Source organism: Hippichthys cyanospilos, chromosome 19 (genome assembly GCF_059441005.1).
Source record: "Hippichthys cyanospilos isolate Australia breed blue-spotted pipefish chromosome 19, RoL_Hcya_1.0, whole genome shotgun sequence".
Taxonomy (NCBI): Eukaryota; Metazoa; Chordata; class Actinopteri; order Syngnathiformes; family Syngnathidae; genus Hippichthys; species Hippichthys cyanospilos.
The window spans coordinates 5,450,413-5,463,320 of record NC_142387.1 but is presented as its reverse complement, the minus strand read 5'-3'; the positions used below and the strand labels follow the sequence as shown (position 1 = coordinate 5,463,320).

General features: G+C 36.4%; 1 protein-coding gene across 3 annotated transcripts in view; it reads left to right on the top strand.

Annotated features, from left to right (window-relative positions):
- The window catches only part of neto1l (neuropilin (NRP) and tolloid (TLL)-like 1, like), a 66,433-nt gene that overhangs the window by 51,314 nt on the left and 2,211 nt on the right, over positions 1 to 12,908 (top strand). For 2 of the 3 annotated variants that reach the window (XM_088402090.1, XM_088402089.1), the window contains exons 10-12: positions 4,656 to 4,769; positions 6,146 to 6,770; positions 9,057 to 9,131. In XM_088402090.1, coding sequence (XP_088258216.1) covers positions 4,656 to 4,769; positions 6,146 to 6,770; positions 9,057 to 9,117 — 800 coding nt within the window. In that variant the 3' untranslated portion in view covers positions 9,118 to 9,131. The remainder of the gene's footprint in view (positions 1 to 4,655; positions 4,770 to 6,145; positions 6,771 to 9,056; positions 9,132 to 12,908) is intronic. The other variant, XM_088402091.1, reaches the window with a different exon arrangement.

The window sequence follows — 12,908 nt, the reverse complement described above, 5'->3', positions numbered from 1 at the left end:
TCCTGTTCAATTCAAATTCTCTGCCAGTTTGTGCATCTCTCAAGGTCAAATGATGACATTTCTTGTCGTATTACCCTAGAGGCATTTGATAGGTTTCAATGTGAAAGTAGTTTCAGTAGTTTTACGGGTCTGATGTTACCGTCAAAAACCGGTGTTTCATTTAGTTTTGTTATTCGTATGGCCACACAAACAAAATAAAATATTTGATGCCTGATGTGTGAAGTATTATAGGTAGTACTGCCCATCGGTGATTGTGACTTTATGAATTGACCGTTTAGCAGTTGTGATGGTCTTCTCATTACAGAGGAAAATGTGAGCTATTGTGTGTTTGTGTGTGTGCAGAATTGTAATGTGTCTGTAGTGTATTTTGATCATCATATTTTTATCATTGTTGGGATGGCTCTTAGAAAATATTCTATTTATGTATTATTACATCAAGCTCATTAAATAGCTAATCGAATCCAGACATACCATAATGGGATAATTTAAAAGTCTGCATTTGAAGCGGTCTTACTGCACATGAGATCATTTAAAAAGGAGGCGATGATGTTGAGAAATCAGTGTCACCAGTTTTTGACACCTTTTCACTAAGTCGATCCTAGAGGCACTGTTGTCACGGCAACACCTCTGCCTTAAGGCCTCAGTATTTTGAGCAGCATCACCAACTACCGATTGGTAGATGGACAGCTATATCTAAAAGTGACTCAATTTAGTCTTCTACTTTTCATATTTTTTATGTTAAAACAATGTCATTGGACCAGCACAAAATAAAATAAATAATGTGGTGGCAAATGTACATCAGTAGCAGTTCATTCATTTATTCAGTGACTTGTCTTCACAGTGTTACATGATGTAGGCGTGAATATGGTCATACAGAAATGATCATGATTCATGAATAATAAGTGGGCACATTTAGACAAGTTGATAGAATACCTTGTATCACCATCCAGTTGATCTTAAATGACAAAAAATATGAACTAAAAATATTTCTTGAGACTACCTTAGGTATAAATCTTATGTTCCGCCAATCTACTTGCACAGTGAAAAATAAAAGTATGTACCCGCAATAAGGTGGTTTTGGAGATTTGCCGGCTCCACTGATATGCTTCTGTGAGATTCAAAGTATTCCCACATGCAAACATGAAACCATTATTATCTCTGTATGTTCTCAACTGCCAGTGACATACACAGCATGAAATAGTTTGTGTAAAAAAACACGCTTGAAACATCTTGACTACAACATATTGTTCTGAAAAGGGTCTTCTGTGTGGATGGCATTCATAATTATACATCATTTGCACGTTCACATAGTAACAAGTGACAAAACATAATATTGAACAATTGTTAAAGGCAATGTCGACAGTGTACTCATTTCTCGTTTGCGGAATTTATTCAATGATGGCATCAAAAAACCCTAACTAAGCCTCAATATTCATCATAAGAAACTGTCCGGTATCAAAAACATGGAATCGGTAACAGTGTTAAAGCTAATCTGAACAGCAGTTGTAGTCATTTAGTAATGCACTTATAATCAGCAAAATAGTCCTCTTTAAATTGGGTAATAACATATTAAGGAAAATGACTGTGTAACATTTTTAACCCACACAGCTATGTCAATGAGCATTGCTGCCAAGATCTTGTTTGTGTTTCCAAAAGCTCTTTCTGCAGAAACTCTTGAATAATTATCACCAATAATTTTATCGTTAATATGTGCCTCTGCTATCGACGGAGACACATTTATGTGTGGATAAAAGGGCACTGTTATGAAGATCACTCACGAGTCTCACCAAGATCCGGCTTTACAAGAAGTGGTAAAAAGCAAAGAGACTGCCCCTCCTCAACTGGTTGATAACAGAGAGCTATCTAGCTTTTTGATAGAGTCTCAGAGCTAGGTATTTTATTTGATGTTTGAATATTTGAGATATATTTGAGTATTCACAGATATTCATAGGTCAGAGACTAAATACCCTAAGATTGCTCATAATTTGTAAAAATATGAAAATTTAATAGCTTTTTCCTCCCAAAAAATATAAATAGGCGAAGAAGTATTAGTGGCAATAGTTTGGTTGGTTTCTTAAGATAGAAACATATGTACGGTATTCACTTTTCAATGAGACATGATTAGGTTCAGAGGTGTGGCAATTGATAGACCTATATTTACAATAATGGAAGCATACCAGGGGCACTTCCAATTGTTTTTTTTTTTCTTTTTCAACATTTATTTATAAAGCACACCCAAATCAGTCAAACAATCAATCATTTTATTTGCATATTATTTTTTTATACTAGATATCCCTCTGTTTGTTTGGTTTTTTTAAACGGTTACCTATATATTTTTCTGTAAGGCAAATAGTTCGGGATTTTACACCAGAAAATGATAACCCTGCACTAAACAACATCTCAAATTCATCTCTACCATCAGATCTAAAACAAAAGCAGTCTGTAGTAAGCTCACTATTTTTTTTAATCAATTACTTTGGAATAATTCATGCATGTGATATTTTCACATTTTCTACCTTGGCACGAATCCAAAAGTGGAAGAAACCATAATCTGCTTTTAAAAATTATTGATCTTCAGTCACTACTGTGTTATGAAGGGAGGTGTTGCTAGTTTGTTTGCATATTCACAAAAGCTCTACAGCAGTGGTCTTAAACGTGTGGCCAGGGGCCCGAATCAGGCCCGCAAGGGGTTTTAATCCATCCCCTGAGGACGTTTAATCCAGTCCGCAAAATGATTCTGTGAAGCATTGAAAAAAATGAATTGGACGGAACCAATCAGTTGTCTACAATACCGTAATGCCCTTGCAGGTGTTAAACAACACTGAGTCATGGTACTCTCCAATCATTTCTTTTATTGAAAGAAACAGAAAAAAACTGTTACCAGGTGTGTCGTCTCAAGTTGATGTCAGCCACAACTCACAGAGTACTCGATAACAACGGACTCAATCCTCCTTCGCAGGTTTTCTCTTGCCTAACAACGGAGGTTATAATATGCAAAAATTCTTACTTTTACAAAGCGAAGATTAGCACTGCAACTTACAAGTCAACCTGGTCACTTGTGCCAAATAGCTTGCTGATCGTCAAGTAGCTCGCTGATTGCTTAAGCAAGAGTAAGTGAACATTCATGTTAGCATTAGCATCCAATCGCCCTGAATAGATTCCCAATGGGCGGGTATCACCGTCTGGGCAATTGCTGAAAATTTAGCATTGATCCTCATTGTATTTTATCTTTAATTTCTTTTTAAATTTACTTTATTTATAGCTGAGGTGTTATCACATATCGCCAGTGTACAGTACATGACATAATGTCATGACTTCTTCATTGTTATTTTTTAACGTATAGCATTGTTTGGGTGACAGCAAGTGTCCAGAATGAGACACTAGAGCGCCATTTTGTTCACTTGGAATCCGTGCAAAAACGTTTTACTCTACAACCACTGATTTGGAGGCATTTTCATTCCTCTGGATATTTGTCTCATTGTATTTAATTGTTTATTTATTATGTGTTTCACACAAAGTATATTATAGTATTTTTTTTTTACAAATGGAAAAAAGATCAGAGAACATTTCCACTCATTTCATCCAATTTAAGGAAAAATGCTAGCTTGTGATACATAGGGGACGGAGTTTCCTGTATTTTTTTTTTCTAATTTACTTTTTGACAATGTATTTACAGTTGACCTCTGCTATTTGGGGGTTAATTGGGACTGGGCCAGAGTGAAGAACAAAAATATACACATAAATAACACTAATTGTTTTGAAGATACAGTATATAGAATTATTTTGAGGATAGATTTTCCTCCATGCGACCCCTAAGACAAAATGAGTGACACCCCTGCTCTACAGCATGTAAAAGAAACATATTAGGAGCAAATTTTGTATTTATTATATACAGCGGGCCTGTTAAAAATGGAGGGTTGCAAATGGCCCCTGGGCAATTGTTTGGACACCCTTGTGATAGAGCGTTGCCATGTTGATCCATATCTGGATTAAAAAAAAAACAAAAAAACAATTCTAGACAAGAGGATTTTTTTAAAGTAATTTTTACATTTAATACACGGTGGGACAAAATGAGAAGGTCACCTTGGTTTTATGTCAGGCTGCGCCATAATAATGTCACCTGTAACATTAGCACACTGATTTTATGACCATGGCAACTTGATGGGTTATTCCGCCCTCGCGCTGACATCATAGGCAAGCAGAGTCATGAGATGGTGGTCTTATGATTATGGCAAGGCCGTTCTAAGGAGGAGGCAAGGGTGAGAGATTTGCTGAGAAGTTGATTACTGGTGATGAGAAAAGAGTTCCAGACAAAAATTTGGATGATGACAAAAAGCTTATATGACACAATCCACACTCAAGTAAAAGAGATTTGGAAGATGACGGCGGGGGGGGGAACAAAAAAAAATAAAACAAACAACAGATGGATTTTGGGGATGCAGACTTCTTTGAAAAACCCAAATGACTTTCCATAAACTGATTTGCACACTTTTAAGCAGCTTATAGATTTGGTGCTGTCAATAATGAAGGGACTGAAGTGAAAAAAAGAATGTTTTTTGGAGAGCGTGAGCAAGTGACAATTTTTCATTTTAGCTTTTTAATCTCTTCACTTTCTGTCCAAGTGTTCATCTTTGGTGTTCCATATCTTCTTTCAGCTCCATGTGATCCAGATGCCTTCTTCTGTCACAGTAACATGTGCATAAACAACACACTGGTATGCAACGGTCAGCAGAATTGTGTGTACCCCTGGGATGAGAATCAATGTAAAGGTGAGATGTGTTAATACATCTTGGTGATGTTATACCTGATGGCGGTAATGTGACAGACAACGGCAGATCTACAAAAGGATGAGCTGCACCGCTGTGGGATTGGCCACAGTTGACTTCAAATCTGCCTAATCAAAACATGAGAGGTCTCCCACTCCTCTGATTGTTCATATGCACTCTTAGAGCTGTACCAGTAGTATTATCAAAAAGTACCATGGAAATGATTCAAAGGTTTTAATGCGTGCTTTTCACATATTTATGAATGAAATATGTCATTTTGGATCAGCCGTCTACTGCGGAGGCCACGTAATCTGAATAGATGTAAGGTTTAGGTCAACTTTCTGCTACTAAATTGCCACCACGCCAAATTGACACTCCAAAATAGAACATAACCGATCAATTACTGGTTTAGTGTGACTGAGTTAGGGGACCAACCAATAATTTTGAAATAGATATATCTATTTTTCACCATTGAATAACATATTATTGTTTTAATGTTCATGATGTTCTTGTAAACCGGAGTTTTCATACTTTATTGAGTAAAGCATCATATTTTACATTACACTTTATCATCATAAAAATGCTGCAAAAGTACCGTATACAGAGCATACTTTAAAATTTAGTGTAAAATGTGGACATGTTGAGTTGAAGAAAAAGGTGTTATTCTGTTAAATGTGTACAACCTGATACACACTAATTTTAATTTCTTCCATCTATTTACAGTTAGGGAGTAATTACAATTTTCTGCAGTAAAACTTTTTTTTTTTTTGTCTATAATTAATTTGACCACCAATTTAAAATAACTAGCTAAACCTATTTTTCATCAGGTGCATAGCCAGAAATTTTTCAATATGCAAGTGTTTTTCTTCTTCATGCCATCCTCAAAATGTTCTCCAAGGTATTGGCTTGGCCAGACAGTTGGTCACCTCATAGCTCCGCCCCATGTACAAAAAATATCTTTTTTTTTTTTTCCTCTAACTGTCAATTGTTCACAACTAAAGCAACAACCAATCACAGCTCAGCTTGAGAATGTCACATGCACGACAAACCCTGAAAAAATATGAGCTGTCGTTTCCTGAGTCCTGAGCCCAGGTGATGTCGTTTTCAGTCAATATCAAATGGCAAAATGAGTGTTTAATAGGTATTAATAGGATGTGAAAAGCAACTTAGTTATCATTTATAGTTATTACTAGTAATTCATAGACAAAATATGAACTTTTTAGTGCTGTAAGTGGCTAATTAAATATCCCTTTAACTGTTCTGCCTTTGACTGTACATCGCCGGTATTGATAGATGAACAAAAATTATGGTTTAAACAGCAATTTTCTGTTGAATCAAATGTTCGGAATCACTCTTACTATGTTTCTGTTGGTGCACAGAGAAGACGAAAGCCAACATCCTGGACAACCTGAACAACACAAACGGGACCATTATTGGCGTTACCTGCTGCATTGTTCTCCTCCTCCTCATCATCTCCATTATCGTTCAAATCAAGCAGCCTCGCAAAAAGTACATCTTACGGCGTGAGGACTTTGACCCCACCATGTTTCAAGAGGTCTTCGAGCCGCCTCACTACGAGCTGTGCACTTTACGGAGCGCCGCCACCGCCGCCGCCTCAGCAGACCTCGTGGACCTGGCGGAAGACTTTGAGAACTACCACGCCCTCCGTCGTGCCTCCTCACGCTGCATCCACGACCACCACTGTGGCTCCTCCTCCAATCCGGGCTCGGCCCACATATCCCAGTTGTCCCTCAGCGGGCGAGGGAGCCGCGGCAACCTGAGCGCGCGGGACGCGGCGGCCGCCGGCCTCCTCGCCGACCTCCCGCAGCCTCCCATGTCCGTGCGGCCCTTGCTGCCCAGCGCGGCAAACCGGAGGAGCATCTTGGTCATGAAGCACAGCTACTCGCAAGAGGGGGCGGACAACGGATGCGACCTGGACGACGACCTGGAAGAAGTTCCAACCACCAGCCACCGGCTTTCACGCCACGAAAAGGCAGTACAGCGGTCAGTATCCATAGATTTTTGATGAGGGAAGAGCACCAGCTCTACTTTACTTGTGGAATATTCCGGTTTTACTTTGGATTATCCTCCTTTGTTCATCTTTTTTCTTACTCTGCTATTCTTAAATAGTCTTTTTTTTTTCTTACGTAACACTTCTTTAAAATATTTAAATCTTTTCTTGCCCTTGCCTACTCGTCCTACTTTACTCACAAAAAGGGATATTGGGCCTGAAGTTGAATTTCAGAGTGACCCTAAAATGCACTTTAACCTTTAGAGTTTCAACTTTTGAATGAGCATGTCCAACTGTTTTATGTTTCATTACATTTCATACAATACACTAACAAGGAGCTGAACATTAAAATGGCCAGTTCATGAATAAACCAATTGACTGTTATGGGGCATGTCAACTCAAAAATGTTCTTTACAGTTATATGTGCTATGCAACCTTATTCTAGTTACAATTGAAATTTGGGTTTAGGATTTTGCTTTGTCACCAATATAAATTCCTATGTGTTTGTTTAGTCTCCATTAAAAGGTAATTGATAAAAACATTTTAAATCGTTCTATGTAATTAAGAAAACACATAGTCTTAATTACGATTATATACTATACAAAAGCAAATCTGGGCCTCTTTCCTCAACTGGCAGCTCTAACTTGCGAATGAGTCAGACGAAAAAGATCCCTCGACACAACAGCCCAACATTTTATACTCAAGCTCATCTACTACCTGTTCACCCATGGGGAGAGTTGGAAATGTTGTTGGGACAGCTGAAGAGACTTGATGTGATGCTGGCAGCCTGTATTCGTGAGCCAAGTTCCCAACACTTCCAAGCAGCCAAAACATGTTTATAACAGATAAAAAGATCACCTGTTTGGGGGAGTTCTTTTGAGGTTAAGCAATCATGATAAGGCACTAACATTCTACTGTTTTAACATTAATGAATATGCGTGTCGTTCGCGCCACACATGGATAAAGCAGAAAAATAGCCAAATTGAATGTGAACTGAACGCCAAACAGAAGCTTTCAATAGCTCAACAGGTTTCAATCTTAAGAATAACGTTTGAGCACGTAGTAAAGCTCAAATGTGGGCCATTCAGGGCCAATTTATTGGAAAATGTCATTTTGGTAAACTTCTGCAACTGCTAGTGACCTCTGCTGGCAAAAACAAGCATGGCAGTTAATTTGAAAACGAAACACCTTTGCATTGGTCTTAATGCACACACGAACGATGTAGGATCCTGGTATAAAATCAAGATTAATTTACTACAAATAAATATTTTTATATTATTTATTATTTACGTATTTGTTGTTGTGGTTATGTGGCAGTTAATCTCTTAAAAAAAAACATTGTGACGCACCAATTTATAATTGCAATATATGGATTTGGAGTCACAGGTCATTAGCTTTTTGACAGCAATCTTACTCCATAATGAAGTAGATGAAAATAAAACCAAAAAATACAATTAAATTTACTGTAATGAAAGTAGAATAAATTCAGCACATACAAGTAATCATACATTGAACTAATCCAGAAATGATCAAATTTAATGTAATTTGACAGAAGTAAAATACATGTGTTGGACTCATGCTTATGAAATCGTGCATCACTATTGTGTTTGTGGAATATGAATTAAGCAGCGATCTCAACTTATTTTTTTCCATCTCTAGGTGGCCACTTTGCCTCTTGTTGAGCCTTCAGCTAGTAATGGATGAACAAGGCCTCATGAAGCACTTGTGATATTTTTTTACTCCTTTAGATCACACTGTTGGTTCAAATAGCCAGGGGAAAATTACATTTCCACTGCACTCATGTTTATTTTTACATCAAAAGCACCATGTAGAAAAGTAAAAAAAAATATCACAAGTGCTTCAATGAAGCTTCATTTTCCCATCACTGAGATGATAAAAAAAAGCTGGATTTTGCTCCTTAATTCATATCCCTCAAACACAATAGAATCCAGAATGTTGTGTTTAGAGTAATGAGGGAATATTGAACATATTGTAAAAAAAAAAAAGTTTTGGGTTGACATCCTCCTTCACAGAATCAGTGCCTCAAGTCAAAATGAAATAGCAGTATTTTTTTAAGCTATAGAAAATCACACATTATGTTTGACATTTACTAAAAAAAAAAAAAAAACAACAATATTTTTTGTTAGTTATTCCTTATTTGATTCATTCCTATTTATTACACAACAATTTTGCATGCAGAGTTTGAACGCACCAGCACATATTGCAATGTTACATGTCTATGCGAAGTGAAATTAAAGTACCGAGGCCTGACATTTCAGGTTCTGCCTCATTGGCTCTTTGAGCAAACATGAATCAGAGTACAACACAACTAGGGTCTAAAAGACAATCTCAAGGTAAGCCCTCTGAATGCAGACGTTTTTATGATGTGTATTGTTGTGTTTTGTCATTTCCACAGTTTGCTTTTGATGAATGTTACATTAGTGTTTTTTTTTATTTTTTTTATTTTAATAAGATGGTCTTCTTGCTTGCAGCCATCTTTGCCCTTTTAGCGTATTGGCTTGAACATGAGACGCTCAAGTTTTCTGCATGTTTAGAGCCTTTTTTTCTTTTGTACTGAACAAACAGTAGCCTGTGTATGTTTGAGTTTTGCATGGGCTTTTTCAAAGTGTTGAAAGTTCCATTTTTGCTAGGCAGCATTTTGTTAAAAAAAAAAAAAAAAAAGAAAAAAGCTTGCAAGCTGTAGGGTTTACAGTGACATTCAGTGACACCATTATGTTCTCTCTCATACCCTGTCAATGACTGTATATTAATTAAGACCACTGTATCTAACTTTCCACTTTTGTAGTATACAGTATAGATAGATAGATAGATAGATAGATAGATAGATAGATAGATAGATAGATAGATAGATAGATAGATAGATAGATAGATAGATAGATAGATAGATAGATAGATAGATAGATAGATAGATAGATAGGTAGATAGATAGAAATGAATATATTTTGGCTTGAAATGACACGCAAGATTGGAAAACAACTTTTCAGACATCCCGTTGTTGATCCAATTTCTATATTACTTAATCTAGAAGGACTGAAATTGCGCGTTGAACTTGTTTCCATTCATTCAGAGAAAAACCATAGTGACAGACAACTATTCATGTTCACACTATTACTGTATGAGATCCTGTGTATTATTATTAAGTGATGCTCCAAGTAAACCAGGCCGAAGCATTCATAAAAAAATAAGGGATATAGTCGCTCAAACTATGTTTAGTATTATTATTGTAAGTTTTTGCATTTTTTAAATTAACATTGCACTAAAATAAAGGATTTTTTTTAAACTGGTTTAGTAATTATTACATTTACTCATTCACTGCCAGCCCAGTAAAAAAAAAAATGTATATTTGATGTATCTACTCACTAAAAGGTTTAATCCCCGCCGAGTAAAAAATCGATCTTGAACTTCTAAAGCTGTCAATGGCAGTGAATGAGTTCAAATGTATTGCACATACTGTACATGCCACTAGAGAGAACTCTGCACTTCAATTTCAAGCTCTTCACCTAAGTAGATCATTCTCAAAGCTACCAAAGGTCCTTTAGAATCATACAGAATATTAGGTTTTCTGAAAAAATAAATAATGTCCAGAATGCAAATCTACCATACAAACTCCAAATACTTTTTATGAACATCTAAGTCAACTTCAAACTGTATTTTGCAACTTTTTGTGTCATTTCTAGTCAGAATATTGTCAGACTTGAGTTATTATACTTATGCATACAATTATTTTGTAGCTTTGCATGTGATTTGTTGTGTCATGAAGTATGTGTAAGTAGTTTACATGTGTAATATTTAATGTTCCCAGTACATTTTATTCTCACTAGACACTTCATAAAGTACACCAGCACAATCTAATCTATATCATATTAACCATCCTGAAACAATACGTATCAGATCTGAAATCCAAACTATTTATTCGACTTAAAGAGGTAAAGAAAGGCACCTAATTCATTCCCAAATGTTGTTTTCCATCAGATTGTGCATGTGTGCCTGCCGTTGTTTAATATCCGTAAGAGAAGGTGCGCGTGTGTGTTTATGTTTGTGTATTCATGTGTGCACGCTTATGTTCTCCATTGTGACATATTGTCTCCATCATGTAGACTTCTTGAGAGTAGTGCAATCCGGTGTGAGCGCAAGCTGGCACCCCAAACATGTGACAAAGTGGAGCGGACATTAACACCAGCAGGATGCTGAGGCTGAAGGGACACTTTGACACAAAGATATCTAAAAGTGCGCAAAGAATGAGCACAAAGAACCAGATGAAAATACTTCGTTGTAAATTTTTGAAGGAATTTCATCCCATTATTTGTTATAGTCTAGAAAACAATTGTCTTCTACATATTCTGACTAAATTTAGAGTGATATTTACCTGTCGTTGAGGACAAACTTTATATGATCTAAAATTTAGCATGCATGATCCAAATCAGTAGATTTATAGTTTCCTTAATAAAAAAAAAGAATACGACTAACACACATCAAGGTAATAGGAATTATTTTGACAATACCAACAGATCAATGCAAGGCACTTTTGCATGCTTCTTTATCATTATTTATGATATGAATTTTCCAGCCCCACATATACTAACACATTAGAAAGTCCAGAATGAGGAAATGAATAGCATTGCATGGTAATAGCTGGAAATAATTACATTAAAAGGCCAAAACTAAATCATCTTTTCCCTTTGACTCTCTTTTCTTCCATATTTATGTTGTCTGTATCCTAGCAATCGCCATAGGAAGCTTAATGTCTTTGTATTCCACCATACCTTTCTACTCAGACAAAATAAAAATGTTTTTTAAACGTTTTTCAAACGAGACTTAAGGGCTGGTTTTATTGATGCTTTGTATCAGTATTAATATTCAATAACAATAAAGCACCTTTTTTGTTGTTTTGTTCAATTTGTCTCAGTAAATCTGTCATGCATGCCTCCCATGTCTCACAGACATTAAATGTGTTTCTTGTTTGCTTTATGGAATACGCTATCAAAGTGAGAGTTGAAGTTTTTCTTTTAATCCTTTGGCAATTCACATTGACTTTAATCAAAAGTTTAACCTTTCCGGTTGTTGGGATTATGAGTTTAAACAACAGCCACGGGCAGGGATCATCTATAGTAAAATTAGTTTTGGAGTTTAAAACCTCCATCGTACTTAATGCTTTACACACATGCGAGCAAATCTACATGTGCTTAAGATTCACATAAAAGGCATGCTTCATTTTCTGCCATGTGTGATTGTATACTGTATACATTTTTCCTATGCATATGTAATTTGACGCTTAGTAAATTGAAAATCTGTAATAACTCACTATAGTTCACTCCTAGCAACTGGTCCAGGGTGCAATCCAATTCTTGCCCTAAGTCACTGCTTCTTAAATAGTGGGGCGGGCCCCCCTGGGGTTGCCTGAGGTGATGCTAGGGGGTGCGCGGATGACCACTGGGGAAAGGCTTTGTTTTTGTCAGGTGAAGTGTAATTGCAATAAAATAAGAATTTTTAACCCGTTTTTTTTGTTTTGTTTTTGTTTTGTTTTGTTTTGTTTTGTTTTTTAGTTTCAGGCACTTTGGTGGACTTGGTTATTTTTTTCTTTTTTAGACTAAGCTGTAACCCGTATAAACACTGTAAAAAAATAATTAACAGTTGTTGAACGTTGATTTATATTGCTTTTTTCTTTTGTTAATGTTAAAAAGGATACAGGATTAGGTATACTTATACCATTTTTATAGATAATACTTGTACGTATAGTCAGCGTGTCGAGTGTGTGTCTGTGTGGGGGGGCTCCCTTTCCCAGGGGGGGCTTGGCAAAATATAATTGAGAAGCACAGCCCTAAGTCAACTTCAACTGACCTTTGACCTTATTACGACAAGCATTATGGAAAATGAATGGATGGTTGCTTCCACTCAAATAGACTGTGCCCCAGTTTTTTGGTCATCCACTTTGAGGAGACTCTTCATTTCCTCAGACAGGTTAGCTGCAAGATGATTCGTTTTGTAATCACAGCACTTCACTTTTTTCCACGTTACAGCCTCATTCCAAGCTATGTAATCATTCTCTTACCTCAAAATTACACAAAACCCCATTATGTGATTTTTTTTTTTTTTTACATTTTCTGAATTCA